Source organism: Pipistrellus kuhlii, unplaced genomic scaffold (genome assembly GCF_014108245.1).
Source record: "Pipistrellus kuhlii isolate mPipKuh1 unplaced genomic scaffold, mPipKuh1.p scaffold_m20_p_3, whole genome shotgun sequence".
Lineage (NCBI taxonomy): Eukaryota > Metazoa > Chordata > Mammalia > Chiroptera > Vespertilionidae > Pipistrellus > Pipistrellus kuhlii.
In genome coordinates this window covers 87,562,690-87,589,035 of record NW_023425529.1, presented here as the reverse complement: position 1 = coordinate 87,589,035, position 26,346 = coordinate 87,562,690, and the positions used below count along the sequence as shown (strand labels likewise).

Below are 26,346 nucleotides of genomic sequence, written 5' to 3'. Positions count from 1 at the left end.
AGAAGTCAGTCAGACATCCCCCAAGGGCTCTGGGATTGCAAGACAGCACACACTGGGTTGAGGGACCACCCCCCCCTCCACCCAGAGTGCATGAATTTCATGCACCAGGCCTCTAGTATATTCATAAAATAGTAATTAGGTAGTTTAAGACCAAAAAAAAAAAATCATGTAGGACTATATAAGAATTATCCTTTAAAAAGAAGAATGAATCAACTCAAATTTTACCTGGCATATCTGCTTGATCAACTTGAGCCATTGTTATTAAATGTCTGTTAATGAGCTCCTAAGAAAAGAAAACAAGTATATTTTTATCTAAAGTTTCTGAAATCTGTATTTATACTATAACTAAATAACATAAGTAATAAAATTTTTGGTATGTGTGCTTTTGAATGTTGATATGAAATAACATTTCCAATAATGGTATAAAAATTCTAGTCCTACCCCTATTAAGGTTGAGTTCCAGTAACTATGCTATAACTCAAATCAGATAACTGTATTAATTAGGAATTATACCTGTCGGAGCTCATACCTATAGCTGAAAACTCAAGTTCTATGCTAAGCTTGTCAATAACTCAGTCTATGAACATTATACAGATGTAACATACTTCTGTGAAACAAAAATATTTTTGAGAATATAAGTGTAAAATGAAATTCAACATATAAAATAACACCTAGATGTCTAACAAAAAATTATTTTATAAAACCCTACTTTAGAGAAAGGATTGAGCTCTCTCTCTCTCTCTATTTTTTTTCAATATATTTTATTGATTTTTTACAGAGAGGAAGGGAGAGAGAGTGAGTCAGAAACATCAATGAGAGAGAGTCATCGATCAGCTGCCTCTTGCACACCCCCTACTGGGGATATGCCCGCAACCAAGGTACATGCCCTTGACCGGAATCGAACCCGGGACCTTTCAGTCCCCAAGCCAACGCTCTATCCATTGAGCCAAACCGGTTCCGGCGGATTGAGCTCTCTTAATGTGAGATTTATTTCTAGGTCATCCTACCTATTATAGTTTGAACCTATAGATATTAGCCAAACATTGTCTGCAGATTAGAAACAATCTAAATTACTTTTGAATGCATTGTCTGAAGGTTAGAAACAATTTAATTTATATATTTCAGAGAGACCTAAGTAGCTATTCTATGTTTCATATCTGAATACATACTTAACTGTTTTTTCTCGTAAAACAGCTTTCCTTAAATGTCACTTATAACTCATAAATTCTAAATTCTCTCTATCTGATTTAGTACAGCATATTTTATTAAATAACATGATTTGAAAAGAGCTATTGTTTCTTCAGTTCTTTGCTAAAAGCACACTAGATATTAAGCATCCCTACTAGGAATTATGAATGCATACCTGTCGGAGCTCATCAGCCATGAAGAAGGAAGGTGCATTTGCTTTTGGTTGCATATAAGCAACATGAGGTGCAGTTGGAGGATAAATATGATAATTTGGAAATACCTAAAAAGGTAGGGAGGAAGAAAATGTAATAATCATTTTTTCTCAATTGGTAAAGTTTATCATTGTTTTGATAAAGTTCTCATCTTTAAATAACAATGATAAATTGATATATTTTAAATCTTTAAATGATAGTGAACAGCTCAGAGAATAACTTATCAGTATATTTTCTGAATTAATGTAAAAAGTCACTTTATTCTATATAATAAAGAGCTAATATAGGTACTAATTAGACCAAACAGGAGAACGACCTTCCAGATGACCTTCCAGATGAAGCTGCAGCTGTGAGGGCTGAGGTAGCCAGGGCTTTTCATGCATCGGGCCTCTAGTATATAATAATCAACTTGAAAACTCTAATGAGAAACACTTCTTCATATATGGTAAAATTTGTTTCAATGATAGGCAAAAGTAGCTCTTTGAATGAAATGTTAACACAAGCATTTTGTATGCACTTTTAAAAGCAGTTGGGAGAAAGGAAGGAAGCAAATATTAAAGGTGATAGGGCACAGTCAGATAATGAAGTAACACTGCCCTGGTGGCCCAAAGAACTGCCCTATTATGAGGCTTTTTGTGGCCAACCTAAACAAAATGTTACCTAAATACCTGTTAAACACTTCAAACTGCAACAGTAAAGATTACAAATTTACTCTGGGTTAATAGCTTAAGTGAACAGAAGGGTGCAACAATGTACTTATGTTCTAAGCAAACTACAACAAAGTTACTAAATCTGCTTTCAGGTTCCCCCCTTTCATTCTTCCAATTGGACTCTCCCCGGCACCCTGCTTTCCCCCCCACCCACCCCCCTCTTTCCTCTTCCTCTCCTTTCCTTCACTGGTCCATGAAACAAAATCAATGGATATTATAAAATTTCTTTTGCTTTATTCTTTCATTGTAAAAGTTGAAACAAACATTGTTGTCTCTTAAAAATTAATTCAGCTAATTTCTGTTCCTCTCAGATAATTATTCTGTAAGAGATCTCAACCAGGAAGTGTTTTTGCAATACTTATAAAATTTCCTTTAACCTGTATCTACAGAGAGAAAATGCCTTTTTCTGCCTTGGTTTTCTTACATCAGATAGCATTGTTTGGCTTAACTACCTCTGGTTTACCGTGAGCATATTTTAAAAAGTAGTTTGAAGGACATAAACATAAAAATGTGCCATATATCATCTCTACAAAACCAATTAGGACAGTTTTGTGACAAAAGAACCTCTTTATAAATCAAACTTTTTTCTACAAATACAATAATATAATAAAAATGTAAGTAAGTATAAAATATAATAAACCCAAAAAGGTAAAACATTGATGGAATTCTTACTTGAAAGAACCAAGGAAAATCTCTACTCTACCTCAATTATTTGACCTTCTGTTCGGCAAGCTGTTCTGTGATAATTTTTGAAAGATCTCTGACCAAAAACAAAACAAAATAAAAAACTATTAGCTATTTCATTATTTCTTTAAAAAGCATTTTGCATGATTTACAAGTGCTTCTATAAATGTTTTCACGTTTATTTCTCATAAGATGGTTAGGTGATATTATCCCAATGTACAACTGGGGAAACAATCTCAGTGGTACTAAGATTCAAGAGTCACAAAACAATGGCAGAAATGGGACTCTTATAAATAAGGAACAAAAAATCTATTGTCTTTCGACTCAAATTGGGTTTTAGTAAAATGTTAAATTTAATCAAAATAGAACATTAATTTAATATGTAGGATCAAAATCTGCCTGCTTACTGAATTCCAACTGTACTTTCTTTATTTAATCCTCACCTGAGGATATTTTTTTCTACTGATTTTCAGAGAGAGTAGGAGGTGGGAAAGGGAGGTGGGAGAGAGGGCAGGAGGGGAGGGGAGAGAGAGAGACAAAAACATTGATGTGAGAGAGAACAATCGATTGGTTGTCTCCTGCATACACTCCAACCAGAGCTAGGGACTGAACCTACAATCCAGGTATGTGTCCTTGACCGGGAATGAAAGCTGAGACCTTCCAGTCAGTGTATAGGCTGATGCTCTAACCAATTAGCACACTGGTCGGGCTACTTTTCATCTAAGCTTCTCATACATGAACATGTCAAATGTCAGTTTTCATATTTTAATAGAATTTGGCTTTTTTACTCATGAGTTCTTCATTACTATTTTGGGGGTGAGGGGGAAGCAGAGGTGGTAGGGGAAGGAAAAGGCTTGTGTGTGCTCCCATGAGGAAGAGCATCACTACTTATTTTTCTATAGTTAAAAAATTAGTTTTTAAACAGGAACAATATAATGAAGCTAAAAAGGTACAATCTGCCCTGACTGGCACGTCTTAGTTGGTTGAGAGTCATCCCATGCACTGAGAGGTCACCAGTTCAATTTCCAGTCAAGGCACATGCCCAGGTTGTGGGCTCAATCCTAGGTGTGGGGCCATATATGAGGCAGCTTACAAATGTTTCTCTCTCTCTCTCATACTCCCTTCCTTTATCCCCCAAAAAATCAATAAAAATGTATTTTTTAAAAAATTAATTGGTCTCACAGAGGAAAAGTGATCCCATTTCCCTTAATAAAAAAAAAGTATAATTTATGGAACATTACAAAGCTTCCTTTATCCCACCCCACCCTCCTCCTTCTCCTGAGAGTCCTTTGTCAGTTCTTTCCTCATCCATAATCAGGGCTCCCTAAGCCTCGCCAATCCTTAACAATGAATTACCCATAGAGGAGGCTTCTTTTCTGTGTCCTCCATTATCCAGAGGTCTAGCAATTAAATCGCTGCCTCACATAAGGCAAGAGTTTCATCATCAGTTTGCTTTCAGTAAATACTGATTTTAAAAATCATCTTTCTCTAGCATCTTACGAGGGGTAAAACTACCTATAAACAAATGTCAGCAAACATCAACTCTAGCTAGCAGAAGTACTAGGTAACCCTATACACAAAGCATGCCATAAACTACTAAACTAGAGCTTGAAAATAATCTAATTTTTAATTAAAACCAGATTTGTCCAAAAATAAAGTTCTTATTGATACTTTGATTACTTTGAAAAGATATTAGAATCACCATCTAAATTAGAAAATTAAATTCTTCACATCAAAATAAAAACGTGTAAGAGGCAACATCCTCATTAATCTCATCAATTAGAAGGAACTATCACTTCCCTTTAAAACAGACATACCATTCCAGTCAAAGGGGCTGGAGCTGTGTCTGTATAGAAGTATGTCGTCCCGCCGACAGTTTCCTTTTGAATCAGCTGACCAGAGGACGGTGTCTGAGAAACAGGATTATTAGCAGGTGTAGAGGCACTGGAAGGCACCATGTAATTTGCTGGATTTGGAGTGTGACTTCTTCTTCTGGGAGCAGGAGAAGTATGTGGAGTGATCTTGGGGGAATGAAGAGGGGAAGACCCAGCAGACAATGACATTCCTGAAGAAGAAGAAAAAACATTTCTTAGGAAGCAAAAATTGGTTTTTTGAAGGAAAAAACCTGGGAAATAAAATGCAAACATTCATTTGGAAGAAACATCATCTTCAGCAAGTTCTTTAAGTGCAATAATAAAAGATGTAATTTTATCTTGTTTTGATTAGAGAAAGCTATGATTAAAGCAAATGTAAAGAAGTTTGCTTTTGCGAGACCGGTTTGGCTCAGTGGATAGAGCGTCGGCCTGCAGACTGAAAGGTCCTAGGTTCAATTCTGGTCAAGGGCATGTACTTTGGTTGCGCACATCCCCAGTAGGGGGTGTGCAAGAGGCAGCTGATTAATGATTCTCATTGATGTTTCTAACTCTCTATCCCTCTCTGTAAAAAATCAATAAAATATATTTTTTTAAAAAGAAGTTTGCTTTGAAATATAGATATTTCCAAATAAATTAGGAATTTTATTGCAATAATAGTCTCCTCCATATCAAGGTTTACATGAGAAATTTCAATAGTAAGACTCACCAATAATTTAATAATTTAATAAATTAATTTAATGAAAAAGTGAGAACTGGGATGCTTTATAAAATTATGCCTTCTATAAAAAGACTTTTATAGAAGACATAATTCCTTTTTTGTTCAAATGGATATTAACAACAGAAATATCATATTCCACTAAAATATTACAATATTAAAAATAATCAAGCTATTTAATAAGATTTATTAGATTTCTTTTGACCAAATATAATTAACAGAATAGCTGCTGTTTTGATTATGTTTTCTGTCTTTAACTCTAAATAGGCATAGAGTAGAACTGAAATTTCCTGCAAATGCATACTTTTTATAAATTAGACCAACTGTGTTCTAGAGGGGGTTTTACCTAAACTCAACTAGTAAGAAATCATTATATGCAGAGCATCTCATATGAATCTGTTGTGAAGAAAGGGAAAGGATAGCCATCTTTATCCTCCAGGAGATTTCAAGCTAGCTGAGAAAACAAGATCAGGTCACATGTAAAAGATATTAAAATGACTTATAAAAACACTCAAATATAAATTAGTATGCTGTAAACTACATGCATAAATGCAGACGGATAGAAATTAATGTAAACCAGATAAAGTTAAAGTCTTAATACAAGTGATCAGTGCTAAGATTCAAAAGTTTCTAGAGCCTGGTCAACATGGTTCAGTGGTTGATCATCGACCTATGAAGCAAAAGGTCACAGTTTGATTCCCAATCAGGGCACATGCCCAGAGGGGCATGCAAGAGGCAGCCAATCAATGATTCTCTATCATCATTGATGTTTCTATCTCTCTCTACCTTGCTCTCTAAAATCAATTATAAAAAAAAAAAAAAGAAAAGAAAAAAGAAAAAGTTTTAGGACTACAGTATACTTCCTGGAAAAATAACAAAACTAACTTATCCAGGAACTGATTTCTGGCTCCTTGGGAAATTACTAAAATCTTTCATCTTTAAAGAAATGTGTATCTGCCCCAGCTGGTTTGGACCAGTGGAAAGTGATGGCCTGCATACTGGAAGGTCCAGGGTTCGATTTGGTCAAGGGCACATGCAGGGGTTGCAGGATTGATCCCTAGGAGCGGGTGTGCAGGGGGCAGCTGATCAATGATTCTATCTCATCATTGATGCTTTTTTCTCTCCCTCCCCATTCCTCTCTGAAATCAATAAAAATATATTTAAAGTAAAGTACATCTCACAATTCAAAAACAAAAAAGTTACCAAAATGCCTCCAGTCACATAAGTAGGATTAAGAGGAATGTAAATTTTAATTTCTAAGAATTCATAAGACACCAACACTGTTTTCTGAAAAAATGTAGGTGAGTAAAAGTCTGGTGAGAATTGTGATAATACTTATTTTATAACTGTTTCTCTACTTTAGGGGTGTCGAACTCAATCAGAGAAGGGGCCAAAATCTAAAATCCAGCCTAAATCGCGGGCCGAATGGTTTACTGAACAGTCATAAACTGTCATTGTGATGGAAACGCAGTGGAGTGCAGTGATGACAGCGCGGTGCGGGCCACATTGCAAGGCCTGGCGGGACGGATTTGGCCCGCGGGCCTTGTGTTTGACACATGTGCTCTACTTTGTGAGCAACTAAATGGGTAGGTAGGTCAGTTACAAGCACCACAGTACAAATCAGAACTGAGATAAAGTGAGGTTTTATTTGACCAAGAACTCATGCTGTCAACAGCTAAGCCTGGCCTCAAACCCAAGTCTCCACACTCTCAACTTGATACTCCTACTAACGTGACATTAAAATAGGCCAGAAATTCTCAAGTGGTCATTAAATGTATCTAAGAGAAACTTTAAAAATCTAAAACCCAATTTAAATTTTTAAAAAAAAATTATAAGGAAGTCAAGCTAATATATTAAGATTTGTCTAATTTTTAAAAATTGTTCCAGAATTGTTTTTCTAACTCTATATTATACACTTACTTTCAGGTTAATCCATATAGCAAAATTTGGGAGGATCATTAAACTATTTTCAAAGGATAAATACCCCACTTAATACAAAATACATTTTCAACTGTTTTCCTAAAACTAGTCTCCATTCCAAGACAAAGGGCCAAATTACCAAAGAAGAGTAAATATATTACCTTTAAATTAAATATCAGCAACAAATACAGTTATCAATTCTTAAGCACTTTACATGTGTCAGGCGCTAATAAAAGTGCTTCAAGTGTATTAGTCTATTTCATCCTCACAACAACCCTATGAAGTGTATCACCTTCACCTCACAGAAGAGGAAACTAACTTTAAAATACTTTTAAACTTATTGTGAGGTTAAATATAGGTTATTAAACAAAAGAATCAAGATTCAAACTCAAGTCTATTTGATTCCTAAGACTGTGCTGTTATATAATATCCTCTACAGTTCCAATTCCAATAAAAAAATGAATAAAATGGCAATAAGTACATATCTATCAACCACTGACTCTTATATTCAGTAAATGTAACTACCTGAGCTATTATAGGTGAGGAGAGTAAGGTGTAGCATGGGGTAAAAGGACAGATTCTGACATCAAAGTAAGTGTGTGAGACAAGTGGAATATCTCTTTAAGATCAAATACCTGGAAATAGTTATTAAGAAAATTTGAGGCCAGTTAAGAAGGAAATTCATGAATAGTAAAATGTATAGGCTATAGGTAACAAGCTTTCACTCAATTTTTTTTAATTTTTAAAAGCAAGGACCTACAACCAAGATTACTCTATCCAGCAAAGCTATCCCTTAAAAACAAAGGACATATAAAGAGCTTCCCAGACAAGAAAATGCTAAAGGATTTCATCAATACCAAACAAGTATTTCATTTATTATTAAAAGGTATTCTTTAAGAAAAAGGAAAGATAAAAATATGAACAATAAAATGGCAATAAATACGTATCTATCAACATATTAATTTAAAATTCAAAATAAATGAACAAGCAGAAAAGAAGTAGACTAACAGATAGAGAGAAGATTTTGACAGTTGCCAGATGGGAAGGGAGTTAGAGAAATGGGTGAACAGATAAAGGGATTTAGAAATACAAATAAGTAGTTAAAGAACAATCATGGGGGTGTAAAGTATAGCATAGAGAATATAGTCAATAATCCTATATAATAAAGCGCTAATATGCAAATGGTCATCACTACCTCACACAGTCATGCCATAACAACTCAGACGCTCAACACTGGGGAGAGAGGAATGGGGACCAGCCAGGCACAAATGAGCTCACAAGAGAGGAATGGGGACCAGCTAAGCTGCGGCCTGAAAGAGGGACAAGCTGCCCGCCCCGTGGTCCTGGGTGCTGTGGCCGGCCTGGGCAAAGCCAGCCTGAGTCCTGGGTGCCCGCAGCCGGCCAGAGGGAGGGAAGCCTAGGTCTTGGGTGCCTGCAACTGGCTGGAAGAGGAATCCTGGGTCCCAGATGTGAGGCAAGGCAGAAGCGGTTAGAAGAGTTCAGGCCAGCAGGAGAGTAGTTAGGACTGATCAGGCTGGTAGTGGAGCAGTTAGGGTTGATCAGGCAAGTAGGCAGAGGAGTTAGGGGGCAATCAGGCAGGCAGGCGATTGGTTAGGAGCCAGAGGTCCTGGATTGCGAGAGGCAGTCAGACATCCCCCAAGGGGTCCCAGATTGGAGAGGGTGCAGGCCAAGCTGAGGGACCTCCCCTTACCCCTATGCATAAATTTTGTACACCAGGTCTCTAGTACTCTAATAACTATGTATGGTGTCAGATAGGTCAGAGCTTTCTCAGGAGGATGATCACTTAGTAAGTTTTAGAATGTCTAATCATGGGATATACACTTAAAACTAATATAATATTGTATAAAAAAATTAAAAATAATCCTAAAAATTTTTAATTTTGTGACTATTCTAACACAAAATTGCAAGACTGAAATTTAAGATCATATATCTAAGCTGAAGCAGGCTGGAGTTAAATACATTCATAACAAAATAGGGCCGAAGCCTGTTTGGCTCAGTGGATAGAGCGTCAGCTTCCGGACTGAAAGGTCCCAGGTTCGATTCTGGTCAAGGGCATGTACGTTGGTTGCAGGTACATCCCCAGTGGAGGGGGGTGTGCAAGAGGCAGCTGATAGATGTTTCTCTCTCATTGATGTTTCTAATTCTCTATCCCTCTCTCTTCCTCTCTGTGAAAAATCAATAAAATATATTGGGGGGAAAAATAGGTAAAGTAGTAAGTATCACCACCCAAAGAGATAACAGCAAACTTAAACTCTATAGGAAGCTAGAAATGAAATGGAATTTTAAATTACAGAAAAATTAAATCTAGTCACAAAAGGCACATCTTTGTACTACCAAAATACCTCACAAACATGTTAAACAACTGAGTAAAATATGCATACATCTTCTTGGAGAGAGGTATTCAGTAGGTACTCGAAGAATAACATTTTTATGACACCATATATAATAATTGCACTATAATTTCTTAGTGAATATACAAATTGAGATAATTAAGTCACGTATGATAAATCAATTGCTAAAACATTTAAAAAATTCTTTTAAGAAGTATGCAACTCAAATAAAAGCAAGGAACAAGACAGAAATGTTCAATGGAGAAATTAATAAAAATGAGATATAAAATTTTCAAGTCTAATTTATGGAGATCAAAGTGTCAATGTTTTTAGATAACATGACTTTTGCCAATACCTGAAAACACCTCCCTTAAAAAAACAACATAAAAGCTTTATAAATGACATAATCCATTACAGTAAACATTTATAATACTATTACACGGTGGGACAAAAGTAAGTTTACAGTTGTGAGTACATGACACACAGTTTACCCTTGTATAATTGATTATTGATTATTGCATTATTTCCCATAAATACCATAAACCTACCTTTGCCCCACTCAGTATATACCAAGTGAAAAGCCTTCCTAAATGCAATCAACCCAGTTAGGACAATACGGTTTCTGGGAAATGGAAGACTAGCCGAAACCGGTTTGGCTCAGTGGATAGAGCGTCGGCCTGCGGACTGAAAGGCCCCAGGTTCGATTCCGGTCAAGTACCTTGGTTGTGGGCACATCCCCAGTAGGAGGTGTGCAAGAGGCAGCTGATCAATGATCCTCTCTCATAGATGTTTCTAACTCTCTTTCCCTCTCTCTTCCTCTAATAAAATAAAATAAAATTTATATATATATATATATATATATATATATATATATATATATATATATATATATATATTTTTTTTTTAAAGAAAGAAATGAAAGACTAGTTTCAAGGGAACCCTTTCCTTTAACCCATACCAATGTTATAGGAACCTAGAACTATAAGATGAAATACAATACCCAAATATTAAAATATAGCTAAGATTCAAAGAAAAACAAAATAAAAAACACTAAGAGCATAAAACCAAGGCAGAATTGAGAAATAAGAGGCTATATTGTGACAAATTTGGAAAATTACAACTAAGGTAGATGTAGTCTCTACAACTTGAGGTTTTAATGCCCATAATCTATGAAGCATAATCTATAGCCCATTATATGTGATGAATGAACTCAAGTCCCAGTGTAAAGCCAAGAATCTGGAAAAATTGCACATCAGTGAATGTAGGGAAAGACAATTTCAATTAAGAGATTAAAAGTGGAGGCAGAGCAAGTGTATGTTGCACAGCCACATTCCCAAAACCAAACTGGAAATTACAAAAAAACTTCCTGAATAATCAATTAAAGACTTGCTGGAGAGAACCCTGATAACCAAGGACAGAAAATGGAGACCACATAAAGAGTGGTAAGAGTGGCAAAGGCATGAAAGGACTGGACAGGCTCCCATAAACAGCAACTAAAGTTCTGGGCAGATATGTCAGCTGTGGGGGGTTACCACCAAATCTCTGGGGTCTAATCCCCAAGTTGGGCCTGCAGCCCAGAACACCAGAACTGAGAAGCATGGCCTCACAACATCTGGCTGTGAAAAGCACTGTAGTTGCTGCCTGCCAGGAAGAGACTGCTAGAAATTCAGGCAACCTCTTAAAGGGCCAACACACAAAATCCCGTGTAGACCCACCTTGTGCTCTGGCAAAGGGAGGGCGGAGTGTACTGGAACTGTGTGAACAGAAGCCAGGATAAAGGACTCAGGGGTTAGAGCTCAGAAGGCAGAAACCTCAGTAGCCTGTGCTGAGTCACTCCCTCATGCTGCAGAGGTCATCTTTCTCATGCAGACATTTTTCTATACAGGCAGCTTTGCCTGGGGGGAAGACGGCTGACTGACCCTATTGGAAAACACCTTGTCCCATGGTGCCAAGTTTCTAAGGCCCAATAAGAAACTGAGAATAACAGTTGAAAAAAAAAATTCTCACCACACTTGTGGGAAACTGCCTGAAGGCAATTTAAGTTGGAATCATATCAGTTTGTAGGCAGAGGCAGTTTCTGGAGGTTTTGAGTCTTTGCCTGATCTAATTAGAGAGAAAAAATATCATTTGACACTGTCCTGCACTGGAGGTTGAGAAGTGTAGCAGATCCACCTAATACATAGTCACAAACCCATACAGGCACCCAAAATGAAGAGACAAAGAAACAACCCCCAAAATAAAAGAAAAAGAATTCTCCAGAAGAAGAGATAAATGAAAGGGAGATAAGAAATTTATCGGATATAGAGTTCAGAATAATAATGGCAAAGATGTTAAAGAGCATGAGAAAACATATAGTAACTATGAAAACAGAAATAATATTGACATATTACACAAAAAGTACAAATTGGAAGGAATACACAGCAGATTAGGGGAAGCTGAGGATCTTATCAGTGAATTAGAAGACAGTATTAAAAAAAAAAAACACTCAGAGGACCAAAAAGAAAACAATTAAAAAACAAAAACAGAAAGACAGCTTAAAGGAGCTATGGGACAATGTGAAACATAACAATATAATAATATCAGGTGTGTCAGGAGAGGCAGAAAGGGAAGAAGGGATAGAGAATGTGTTTGAAGAAATAATGGCAGAAAATTTTCCTAACCTGGTAAAGAAATAAGTCACACAAGTTCAGGAGGCATAGAGAACCCCAAGCCAGAAAACCCAAACAAGCCCATGCCCAGACACATCATAATTAAAATGCCCAAAATTAAAGATAAGACAGCAAGAGAATAGCAAACTATTACCTACAAAGGAGCTCCCATAAGGCTGACACCTGATTTCTCATCAGAAATGCTACAGGCCAGAAGGGAATGGCATGAAGTACTCAAGGTAATGGAAGGCAAGGATCTAAAGCCAAGATTACTATATGCAGCATTCAAAAACAGATGGTCAAATAAAGAGTTTCCCAGCCCTGGATGGTTTGGCTCAATGGGTAGAGCGTCAACATGCCGACTGAAGGGTCTCAGATTCTATTCTGGTCAAGGGCACATGCCCGGGTTGCGGATTTTGATCCCCAGTAGGGGACATGCAGGAGGCAGTCAATCAATGATTCTCTCTCATCATTGATGTTTCTATCTCTCCCTCCCTTCTCCCTTCCTCTCTGAAATCAATAAAGATATACTTAAAGGAAAAAAAAAAAAAAAAAAAAAGCTTCCCAGACCAAAAAAAAAAAAAAAAAAAAAAAAAAAAAAAAGGTTTAAGGTGTACATTGCCACCAAGCCACCATTACAAGAAATGCCAAGGGGATACTGTAATGAAAAGAAGAAACAGAGAAAAATCTAGGCACACAGAATTAAAATGGCAAAAAATAAATATCTACTAATAATTGGTAGGTATTTATTTGTAAATGGAATAAATGACCCACTCAAAAGGCATAGGATAGCTGAATGGATATAAAAACACTAGAGGCCCAGTGCATGAATTCATGAATGGTGGGGTCCCTAGGCCTGGCCAGCAATCAGGGGAGGGACAGTGTATGGGAGGCAGGCTGCTGACACAGAGATGGAAGCCAGCCATCAGCCCCCCTGGAAAAGAGCCACGTCCACCCCACCCTTCCCCAGTTCCCTATCCCAGCCTGGGGTCTGAAGGCACCGGCAGGATTGGGAGAGGAGGCGATGGCTGCCAGGCCAGGTGTGGGAGGAATGGAAGACAGGAGCCAACGCCACTGTCAGCGCCTTGCCATTATGCAATTCCCAGCCTCCCCCCCCTCTTCCTTCCTTCGCTGCTGTGCCACTACCATGGAGGGTAAGAAGTGGGCCAATTAGAGCCTGCCAGCCTGGGGAAGGAACATGAGGTGGAACCATGATAGGTTTGCTGGCCAGAGGGAGGGACCACAGATGGTTGGCTGTGGAACTAAACACCAGGGGCAGTTTCTGCATTTGAGCGTCTGCCCCCTTGTGGTCAGTGCGCATCATAGTGACTGGTCAATCAGTAGTTCTGGTCGTCCCAGCCATTCAGTCGCATCAGTCACTTAGGCTTTTATATACCGGTATATAGATGACCCAACTATATGCTGTCTACAAGAGACTCAACTTCGAAACAAAAGATACACACAGGATGAGAGTGAAGGAATGGAAAAAAAAATTTCCATGCAAATAGAAAGAAAAATAATCTGGAGTAGCAATACTCATATGTGACAAAATAAATTTCAAAATGAAGGCCATCTCAAGAGACAACAAAGATAACTACATAATATTAAAGAGATCGATCCAACAAGAGAATAAAACCCTGGTATATGCACCCAATATAGGAGCACCTAAATACATATGAAAAAAAACTTCTAGAGGACTTTAACGGAGAAATTTACAATGATATAGTCATAGTAGGGGACTTTAATACCCGTTGACTTCACTGGCTAGATCTTCTAGACAAAAACTCAACAAGAATACAGTGACTCTAAAGGACACAATGGATAAGATGGATTTAATTGACATTTATAGGTCATTTCACCCCAAAGCAGCAGAATATACATTATTCTCAAGTGCACGTGGATCATTCACAAAGATAGACCACATGTTAGGACACAAAACAAGTCTCTACAAGCTCAAGAAGATGGAAATCAAGCAATTCAGATCACAGTGGAATGAAATGAGAAATCAAATACAATAAAAACACCCCAAAGCATTCAAACACATGGAAACTAAATAGCATGTTATTAAACAATGAAAGGGTTACCAATGATATCAATAAAGAAATTAAAAAAATAACAAACAAAAAAACTTGCTGGGAACAAATGAAAATGAACACAAAACAATCCAAAATCTCTGGGACACAGCAAAAGCAGCCCTGAGAGAGAAGTTCATAGCACTACAGTCATACCTCAAAAAACAAGAAAAATCAGCAATAAACTCACCCTGCAACTTAAAGAACTAGAAAGACAATAACAAGAAATGCCCAGAGTAAGAAGAAAATAAATAGTAGAGCAAAAATAAACATTGAGACTAAAAACAAACAAACAAACAAACAAACAAAAATCAATGAAACCAAGAACTGGTTCTTTAAAAGGATAAATAAAATTGATAAACCATTAGCCAGGGGACAAAAATAAATAAAATTAGAAATGTAAGTGGAGAAGTAAATATTGACACCACAGAAATATAAAGGACTGTCAGAAAATACTATAAAAAAAGATGCCAACAAACTGGACAATGTCGATGAAATGAACAAATTCGTAGAAAAACGCAATCTTCCAAAATTGAATCAGGAGGAATCAGAAAGCCTAAAAATGATGAAATAGAAGCAGTAATTAAAAAAAAATCCCAGCAAACAAAAGCCAAGGTCTGAATGGCTTCACAAGGGAGTTTTACCAAACATTCAAAGAGGAACACCTCTATTCCTCAGAAAATCCAAGAGGAAGGAACACTTCCAAACTCCTTTAATGAGGCAGTATTATCCTAATTCCAAAAACCTGATAAAGATACCAAAAAGAAAGAGAATTACAGAACAATATCCCTGGTGAGCATAGATGCTAAAATCCTCAATAAAGTATTAGCAAATCGCATCCAGCAATATATTTAAAAAATCATACAGCATGACCAAGTGGGATTTATTCTAGGGATGCAAGGCTAGTACAATATACAAAAATCAACAAAAGTGATACATCACATAAACAAACTGAAAGACAAAAATCATATGATATCAATAGATGCAGAAAAAACATTTTTTAAAAATCCCAAACCCAATTTTTATAAAAACACTCAGCAAAGTGGAAATAGAGGGAGCATATCTCAACATGATAAAGGCCATCATATATGACAAACCTACAGCCAACATTATACTCAATGAGCAAAAACTAAAACCATTTCCTCTAAGAACAGGAACAAGACAGGATGCCCACTTTCACCACTCTTACTCAACACTAGAGGCCCAGGGGTCCCCTCAACCCAGCCTGCATCCTTAATCAACCTAGGACCCTGCCAGCAGTTGGATATCCCTCTCACAATCCAACACCGCTGGTTCCTAACTGCTGGCCTGCCTACCTGATTGCCTCTAACCACTAGTCTGCCTGCTTGATCACACCTAACCACTCTGTCTGCCTTCCTGATCACCCTTAACCACTCTGCTTACCTGCCTGATTGCCCCTAACCACTCTGCTTACCTGCCTGATTGCCCCTAACCACTCTGCTTACCTGCCTGATCGCCCCTAACCACTCACCTGCCTTCCTGATCATCCCTACCTACCTCTGCCTGCCTGCCTAATCGCCCCTAACCACTCTGCCTGCTTGATTTCCCCTAACTGCTAGCCCGCCTGTTCACCCCTAACCGCCTCAGCCTTGGCCCCTGCTGCCGCGGTTTCAGCCAGAAGGACATCCAAAATAATGTCCAAAAGGTGGTTTGCCTGTCTGGTATAATTAACATATTATGCTTTATTATTATAGGTACCCACAGTGATCAGACAAGAAGAAATAAAAGGTATTTAAATTGGAAAGGAGAAAGTAAAACTCTCATTATTCGCAGAAGACATGATATTGTACCTAGAAAACCCTAAACATTCCACCAAAAAAACTAGATTTAATAAATGAATTTGGCAATGTAGCAGGATACAAAATCAACACCCAAAAATTGATAGGTTTTTTTTAATACACCATTAATGAATTCTCAGAAAGAGAAACTAAATAAACAACAATTATCATTGCAACAACGAAAAAAATTAACAAACTTAATAACTTACTGAGGAAGCAAAAGACCTGTACTCGGAAAACTACAGAAAGTTAAAAAAAAAAAAAAAATAGAAGAAGATATAAACAAATGGAAGAATATACTGTGTTCATGGATTGGGAGAATCAACATCATTAAAATATCCACACACCCCAAGGCAATCTATAGATTCAATGCAATCCCTATCAAAATACCAGCAGCAAAAGGAAAAAATAAATAAATAAATACCAACGGCATATTTCACAGAGCTAGAACAAATACTCCAAAAATGTATATGGAATTAAAAAAAAAAAAAGACCATGAATAGCTCCAGCAATTTTGAGAAAGAAGAACAAAGTTGGAGGAATCACAATACCAGATTTCAACTTATATTACAAAGCCACAGTAATCAAAATAGGCTGGTACTGTCACAAAAACAGGCATATAGATCAATGAAACAAGACAGAGAACCCAGAAATCAACCTAAACCATTATGCTCAATTAATATTTGACAAAGGAGGAAAGAGCATACAATGGAGTCAAGATAGTCCCTTCAATAAGTGGTGTTGGGAAAATTGAACAGATAGATGCAAAAAATGAAACTAGACCACCAACTTACACTATACACAAGGATAATCTCAAAATGGATAAAAGACTTAAATGTAAACCGTAAAACCATAAAAATCCTGGAAGAAACCATAGGCAGCAAAATCTCAGGCATCTCTCGTAACAATATGTTTACAGATACATCTCCTACGGCAAAAGAAACCAAGGAGAAAATAAACAGATGAGACTACACCAAAATAAAAAGCTTATTTTTTAAAATGATCAATAAATGATAAGAGCCCACCGTAAGGGAGAACATATTTGGCAATGATACATCTGATAAAGGGCTAATATAGAAAATATATAAGGAACTCAGACATTTTAACAAAAGGAAGACAATCCAATTAAAAAATGAGAAAGGACTTAAATAGACACATCTCCAAAGTGGACATACAGATGGCCAAGAGATATATGAAAAAATGCTCTTCTGAGAGATGGCAATCAAAACAACAATGAGGTATCATCTCACACCTGTCAGAATGCCTACCATCAACAAATCAACAAGTAACAAGTGCAGGTGAGGATGCGGAGAAAAGGAAAACCTAGAACCCTGCTGGTGGGAATGCAGACTGGTGCAGCCATTATGAAAAACAGCATGGACTTTCCTCAAAAAATTAAATATGGATCTTCCTGTTGACCCAGTGATCCCACTCCTAGGAATATATCCTAAGAACCACAAAGCACTAATCAGAAAGAATGTATGCACCCCTATGTTCATAGCAGCACAGTTTACAATAGCTAAGATCTGGAAACAGCCCAAGTGCCCATCAGTAGATGAGTGGATAAAAAAGCTGCAGTACATTTCTACCATGGAATACTACGCAACGTAAAAAAGAAATCTCTTACCCTTTGAAACAGCATAAAGGGACCTGGAGAGTATAATGCTAAGTGAAATAAGTCAGGATGAGAAATATAAGTACCCCATTATCGCACTCAAATGTGGAATCTAAGTAACAAAATAAACTGATGAATGAGAGGATCCAGGGACATGTAAGCATGGAACAGAGTGCAGCATCTCAGAGGGAAGAGGGGGAAGGGGAAGTGGGTGGGAGGGAGATAATCAACCAAAAACCTTGTATGCATATACACTGAGTGGTCATATTATTATGATCTCTGAACGCATAATAATCTGGCCACTTAGTGTATATCCTATATAATAAAAGGCTAATATGCAAATTGTCCTCTCAACCAGGAGTTCTATCAGCAGGCAGGCTGGCGAAATGCCCATGTCTGCTCTTCCTGACCAGGCTGGCCGGACCCATCCATGCACAAATTCATGTATTGGACCTATATCTCTGTCTGTCTGTCTGTCTGTCTATCTATCTATCTATCTATCTATCTATCTATCTTTTCCAAGTGGCCAGATTATTATGCATTCAGAGATCATAATAATCTGGCCATCAGTGTATGTATAACCCGTGGACACAGACAATAGGGTGCTAAATGACTGGCCAGGGGGCAGAAGGGGTTAATGGGAGAAAAAAGAAGTCATATGTAATACTTTCAACAATAAACAATTATTAAAAAAAAATAAAAGAGATCGCACAAATAAAAAAAGATAAAATATCTACACTAATAAAAGGGTAATATGCTAATTAGATTAGACATCTTCAGGACAACTACTTAGATGTCCTTCCTGACAAAGCCACAGTAGCTACAAGGGCTGAGAGCCGGCAGCCATGGTGGCTGCAAGGGTTGAAGGCTGGTGGTATGGGAAAAGCAGCAGTGGCCATGGGAGCGGAGGAAGGTGGCACACAGACCCTTTTGCAAAGGGGGCAACACAGGAGAGGCCTCAGCGTGGGCAAGTCCAGCACATAGGCCTTTTCCAGAGGCAGTGGGAGAGGGGGCGGTGCGGTCCAAGTCCCAGTGCTGCCCTTCCACAGAGGCAGTCAGAGAGGCAGCGGTGCAGGCCCGGTCCCAACACCACACCTACACAGAGGCTGGACAGGGTGCAACCTGCTGTGCCTCAACCTCCCCCAGTTGGACTGGCCCAGATTGCCGTGGGGCTAGCACTAAGAAGCATGGCCAAGTGCCTACAGATGTGGTGGCCGTAAGTGGCAGTAGCAGCGAGGTGATTGGGTGGCACTCCCCAATTGGCACTCTTGCAGAAGAATACATCTCCTGAGGGCTCCTCATCTGTGAGAGGGGTAGGCCAAACTGAGGAACACCCACCCCAGGGACACCCCTCCCTGCCAGTGCACAAATTTTCATGCACCGGCCTTCTAGTCTAGGTATAAAGTTAACTATAAATTTTCAGGACTTATATGATGAAAAGGTTGAACTCTACTTACAGAAACAAAAGATAACTCGTACAAAAGAAAATAAGTACCTGTGTACCCTACTGTATATGATAAAGAGATAATATGCAAATTGACCATCATGCCCATGCACAAGATGGCCGCCTCCATGTGGTCACGAGATGGCCACCACAAGATGGCCAGCAGGGGAGGGCAACAATGGGCAATCAGGCCTAAACCGGCAATCAGACATCCCCCAAGGGGTCCCAGACTGGAGAGGGTATAGGCTAGGCTAAGGGACACCCCTGCCCCCGTGCACAAATTTCATGCACCAGGTGTCTCTAGTCTGCTATAAAGATGTCAGTTCTACCCTTAATTAATTTAAAAACACAATAATGTTAGTTTAACAAAAATAACAACAGAATTTTTAAAATTACTCATGTGGAAAAATAAACATTAAGAAGAGACACAAAAATTATTAAAGAAAAGCCAGGACTGAGGAATAACAAAGGACAAGGAAAAAAATCCTATATAATAAAAGGCTAATATGCAAACAGACCAAACTGCAGAACTGAACAACCAGTCTCTATGACATGCGCTAACCACCAGGGGGCATGTGCAGAACATGGTAGGTGTTAGCCTCGGGAGGATGGTGGATCAGGTGAGCAAGGCTCCAGGTCAAAGCAAGACGAGTCACTGTCATCGGGATGAGCCTCTGGCAGTTACTGAAAATTCTTTGTTGCCACATACCGCAGTTCTGCCTCATACCTGCTTCCAGCACCGGCCCTGTTTGCACCATAGCTGGCAACAGAGCTACTCCTCATCCCTGAAGGCTTCTCCACCTTCCCCTGCTCCTGAAGGGTGATTGGGGCAGCAGCCACTGCCCTGCTTGTACCTGATACTGGCATGGGCACCAATCGCTACAAGCTGTCAGCGAGTCTGCCAGCAGACAGGGGACCAGAGGCATGGCAGGAGGAGAAGGGCGAGAGCATTGAAGATGGGTCAACACCCACTCCCACTCCTATGCCTACTGCAGATTTGTGGTCCTCAGTTACTTTCAAGGTGCATGAGTTTGTGCACAGGGCCTCTGGTTAAAACATAAAAGCAAGAAGAAAAAAGTATGGTGTAAGACTACTACCCTGTTTCCCCGAAAATAAGACAGTGTCTTATATTAATTTTTTCTCCCAAAGTTGCGCTAGGTCTTATTTTCAGGGCATGTCTTATCTTTCCATGCGCTAGGTCTTATTTTCAGGGAAACATGGTAGATATTAAAAAGCAATAAAACCTACAGTAACAGCCATCATTAAATGATGAATTGAATAAAGATATATGCAAACAGATTTAGTTTAGACAAATAAAAGCAACTCATCCTTTCATTATCCCCACATAAATATCTAATAGATTAAATATTTAAAAGTTTAAAATGAGGTGTCTCAAAGAATATTCATAAAAAATGTTATAAAGATAAAAATATAAACGTCAAAAAAATAAAAAGTCAATTTGACTTCCACAAAAAACAAATATTTGTGCCCTAACTCAGTGGATATAGCATCAGCCCATGGACTGAAGAGTCTTGGATTCTATTCCAGTCCAGGGCACACATTCCAGTCAGTTGTAGGCTTGAACCCTGGCCCAGGTATGGAAGACAACCAATCTATGTAACTCTCTCAAACTGATGTTTCTCTCTCTCCCCCTCACTTCCATTCTCTCTAAAAATCAATGGAAAAATAGCTCCAGGTGAGGATTAATAATCTATAATAATAAAAAAGCAATATGCTAATTAGGCCAGACGATCTTCAGGACAACCTTCCAGATGTGGCTTGGCTGCAAGGGGCCAACACCTTTGTACGAATATCACACATCGGGCCTCCAGCAAGTAAGTAAATAAGTAAATAAATATTTCTACACAACAAAGAGGTATTTGCAACACAATAAAGGGCTAAATATATATCTTAAAATCATTAAGAAAATAAAAATTAACCAACAGAAAATAAAGAAATTATACAACTGACCAGTGCCTCAAACACACCTAACTGGTTTGGCTCAGTGGAAAGGTCCCAGGTTCAATTCCAGTAAAAGGCATGTGCCTTGGTTGCGGGCACATCCCCAGTAGGGGGCGTGCAGGCGACAGCTCATCGATGTTTCTCTCTCATCGATGTTTCTAACTCTCTATCCCTCTCCCTTCCTCTCTGTAAAAAATCAATAAAATATATTTTTAAATGCCTCAAACATATAAAAAGATGCTCATTTTCACTGATAACTAAAGAAATGCGAATTAAATCTAGTATAAAAGCAACCTTTTCAAGGATTGGCATAGATTTAAGTTTATTTAGACAATTAGTATAAGTGTGCATGGCATATAAATACTGTCATACACTTTTAGTATTAATTGCTATAATCTCTATTGGGGAGAAATTTGGCAATACCTATCAACTAAAACTTTTTAATTGTCATGATAATGGTAAACAATTCAAACCAAAAAATTCATAAAAGTATGAACTCCATAAAACTGAGTGCTTTTTGTCTTGCTCATGTTTGTGGCCCACAGGACTTATATGAAATGTGCTTCAGTTGTTTTTAAATCCTTTCCAGAAAATAACAGAAGTGATTTTCTTTTCTCGGAGAAGTCAAAAAAGTCCTCTCAGATACAAATGCATCTGAGATGCCACAATGAAGATACTAAAAAATATGAAAACATTAGAAACATTCCTTTTAAAATCTGGAACAAAATAAAAATGTCAACTATGACTACTTCTATACAATAATAAAGGCCTTACTTAGCCAATGCAAAAACAGAAAACAGATTACAAAGGAATAGATAAAAGTATCATTATTTGCAGGTATAAAAATCTACAAAATGTTAGAAATAATATAATTTATCAAAATAATCAACATACAAAACCATACACATATTTACACACTAGAAATAAACAATTAGAAAAAAATTTTAAGACAATTATAATATCAACAAATGCTCAAAATAAATTTGAAAATATCTAACAAAATATATTTAAGACAGAAAATTATAAAACTTTATGAAAAGACATTTAAGAACCCTTGGAAAAAATAAAATGGATAGAAAGGCAATAAATAAAATTATGATTTTCTTCACTTCACTTGAAAATTTCATACAACTTCCCCGAAGACACTATGTTTCTTCATGTGTCCAACGAAGTATCCAAATTATGGCCCATACACATTATTGAATAAACTCCTCTATTATGTTAATTAACAACCATCCTTCCCAATACCAAATTCTCTAAACCCCTTCTTTACAGAAAATCCAATTTGTCCTTATGAAATATTTTCTTACCCTACAAAAATTTTAAGTCATATTTAAAAATTCTCTTCATTTTGTATTTGATCTTTTGTTGCAAGAACTACACAATTCAAATTATCTTTTTGTAGGGAAGAAATGTGCCTTAATACTCTCTATATTCAGAACCATTCCCAACTACATATGTAATGGCACAGTATTAGCACTCAATAAATTTGTTGAAACAAGAGAGATACAGAAATGAAAAGTCCTCAGTTTGGTACCAACAATCAAGATGCTAAATACAGCAATAGCTATTAAGATCAGGAAATGGAGAATGCCATCACCAGAATTATCTGAGTAAAACAAGAAGTTAGGAGAAGAAATGTAAATGGTCATGCTATCTAAAGAAATAGATATCATTATTTAAAAGCAAATGTGACACAAGCCATTGTAAAAGAGGGGAATTCAAAAGAATTTGGAGTGAAGGACATTCTTCTGACAGAGCAGTGTGATTATTCTAGTGTTCCTCTTTCCAAATCAATGAGACCAAATATATATATATAGGTTGCACTAATGACTTTAACAAAGTTCCAATAACTAAACTAAACCCCCAATAATAAATTGTCATGTATGACTACATTCAAGAAAATGGTTTAGATTAGAATTACCAAAATATATCATACACTGAACAGATGAACCTGAATTGAAGACAAATAGAGGAAACATAATCTTCTTAACAACAGGGCCAATAGTTGAGGTTTCATCCAAGAGAAAAACCATATTAAAAAATTTATACGAGCATATTCAGGAATACAAAAACCAAGCTACCACTAAGAATACATTTCTTATTTTTTTCATTTTTAACCAAATTCCCCAATCATAACTACCTCCCCCTAAATAAAACAATGCAGTTAGAGCAAAAAACCAAAAAACAAAACAAAAAACAAACAAAAAAAACACAGGCACTATGTTTATATTGTAATCCTATATTCTAACAGGGTCTTAAACATATTAAGAATTAATCATGTAAAAGTGTAATCATTACTGATGTAAAGGGTGAATATAAAAGATCTACACCAACATTCAGTTAAGAGCATTTTTCTCTCCCCATTTGCTCTTTCAGTACTTCAGAGACAAGTCCATTTCTACCACTAGCTGTTCTTAGCAGAAGGGAGTACGTTTAATGAAAGTATTTAACTGCAATCATTTAACAATGAAAAGTTTAGATGTTGTGGAGTTATTTGCAATTTGATGCAACCTGTTGAACAAACCTCTAAGGTACTCTAGGTAACTACTGTATGCAGAAGACCAGGACTTCCTTAAATAAAATGCTAAAAGTTACAGAATAACATCAGAAATACACTAAATTTTCTACATGATGTTGATAATTACTGTATAAATGAAGCTTCTTTAATATATAACTCAGAGTTTCTCAATAAATTTAGTAACAAAGATACTTGATTGGAGGCACCCAAGCCCATCTCTATGTTCAGAAATTCACTGGAATCCAAAGGACTCAGCATAGAATGGCACTCATGACTAAGATTTATCACAGCAATATGGTAAGCTGACACTTCAGATCTCAAGGCTGAAAAGACACAGGAGTCTAAAGAAATTCATGTGTAAGATTCCTTACACTCTCTTCCTCTCATGAGGGATCACACAGTGTATTCTTCTTCCAGTATGCTACATATATGCTCAGAGAAGCTCATTAGAGACTCAGTACACAAGGTTTTTATAGGGGAAGGGTTCCTGATAGGCACCCTCAGCCTAGCACATCCCAGAATTCCAAATTCTCAACAGCAAAGAAGGTAGCAGCATAAACCACACTGTTTGCACAAAGAGTTTAGGAACAGTAAACCTCCTACTCTGTTAGTGAACAATGGAAACTCTCCCCAATTCCAAGTTCCTACTCATCAGCCGAAGGCCAATCTTGCAAACAGACTTTTTAACTAATTTCTACAGAGATATCTTGAATTGTCTCCAGTACTGTTACTACTTCTTCAGAGTTCTGCTCTACAGTGTAGTGAATTATGTTATAAAAAAGTACACAAGCAAATGTTTTATTTTTCTCACCTAAACATACATGTGTCCCAGACAAGGAGGAGGAGAAAAAATGTAAACCTTAAATTAAGGCAAAGGATTTAGGTTGATTCCACTACTTTTTTGTACATACACATTAATAAAAACAACATATTGTATATTAGTGATATACACCCTATGGATAGGAAATATAGAAAAGAAAAATTAAATATAGTTCATATAAAAAGGTCTTGAACCTATGTTTCATCATCTCCTATCTCTAGTATCTAATCTATCTAAAAATATATACTAGCCGAAACCGGTTTGGCTTAGTGGATAGAGTGTCCACCTGTGGACTGAAAGGTCCCAGGTTCGATTTCTGTCAAGGGCAAGTACGTTGGTTGCGGGCACATCCCCAGCAAGAGGTATGCAAGAGGCAGCTGATTGATGATTCTCTCTCATCGATGTTTCTAACTCTCTGTCCCTTTCTCTTCCTCTCTGTTAAAAAAAAAAAAAAAAAAAAATCAATAAAATATATTTTTAAAAAATAAAATAAAAATATATACTAATTAAATAGATATGTCATGGCTTAAAATAAGATTTCAGTTACTAACATTAAAAAGATTTTATAAGATAATTAGTTAAGTATATTTTAGCTGCTACTATATTAAAATAGAAGCAATTCAAAAGGTTTACTTGCCTTGACCGGTCTAGTTCAGTGGATAGAGCAATAGCCTGCAGACTGAAGGGTCCCAGGTTCAATTACAGTCAAGGGCATGTACCTTGGTTGCAGGCCCATCCCCAGTAGGGGTGTGCAGGAGGCAGCTGATCGATGTTTCTCTCTCATCAATGTTTCTAACTCTCTATCCTTCTCCCTTCCTCTCTGTAAAAAGTCAATAAAATATTTTTTAAAAAGGTTTAAGTATTAGAAGCATATGAAACCAATCTTTCTTAGTAACAAACTTTTAAATCAATCCTAAAGAGAATCATCTTGACTATGATTTGGCATATACATTACAAAAATTGCTGCTTTTAATTCTGACAGCTTAAAAATCATTCATGGCCTTTGTCCCAGAAATTCTAGCTCTGGAAACAATCCTAAAGAAATATCCTATTTCCTGAAAGATATTTATTGTGAAAATGAATACACACACACACACACACACACACAGAGTATATACCTATATGCTGACTTTAAAACAGTATTACAAAGATTCAATTTTTAATAAATGAAGTTTTAAAAAACTGAATGGCAATATGAAGGCTAGACTGTTAGTCAAATGAAGTCTATTAAAGTGGTAAGATTGGTTTTAGGGGAAAACAGCTGATAGTAAGTGATACTCTATGATGTGCATTAATTTTTCCCCATGATATAATAGTTATTTGATTCACATAGGAAATATAGAACATTTTGTTTGAATACGTAATAACTTTCCCTAAAATAAAATCAATTTAAGTGTACATTTCAAATAACCTTGAGCATAAATTTTTAGAAATATTAATGTTATCATCTTTACTGTCTTATAATAAAAGAATACAGCAGTTCTTGAAACATAGTTTTGTTCAATATCATTTCATTATTGTTGATGAAATGCTGTAGGAAATTAACCCTGTTTATATCAATTAGAACAGGGTAAAACTGGTTTCATGATATGCATTTTAGCTTAAAGACACAGGACATATCAATGACGTTAAGAGAGAACTTACTGTATAGAAATTCTAAAATCTTACATTTAGAAATCCTTTGTCAATATTTTTGCTTTATGATAATTACCCCATTGAGTCACCCTTAAATTCTTTTTAAAGATTAAGAATCAACTTATCTACTTAAATTTAAATAAGAATCTACTGCCCTATCATTTTAAAAAATGTTT

The 26,346-nt window shown here is 36.9% G+C and overlaps 1 protein-coding gene across 7 annotated transcripts in view; it reads right to left on the bottom strand.

Moving 5' to 3' along the window:
* PAN3 (poly(A) specific ribonuclease subunit PAN3) overlaps positions 1-26,346 on the bottom strand; it is a 163,032-nt gene that overhangs the window by 39,206 nt on the left and 97,480 nt on the right. For 5 of the 7 annotated variants that reach the window (XR_004990857.2, XM_036454657.2, XM_036454660.2 and 2 more), the window contains 4 exons: positions 4,612-4,859; positions 2,814-2,870; positions 1,364-1,468; positions 226-283 (listed from right to left, as the gene is read on the bottom strand). Coding sequence is in view for 6 of the 7 variants with exons in the window: in XM_036454657.2 (XP_036310550.1) it covers positions 226-283; positions 1,364-1,468; positions 2,814-2,870; positions 4,612-4,859 (468 nt within the window). In the remaining variant the exon portion in view is untranslated. The remainder of the gene's footprint in view (positions 1-225; positions 284-1,363; positions 1,469-2,813; positions 2,871-4,611; positions 4,860-26,346) is intronic. The other 2 variants (XM_036454658.2, XM_036454661.2) reach the window with 1 other exon arrangement.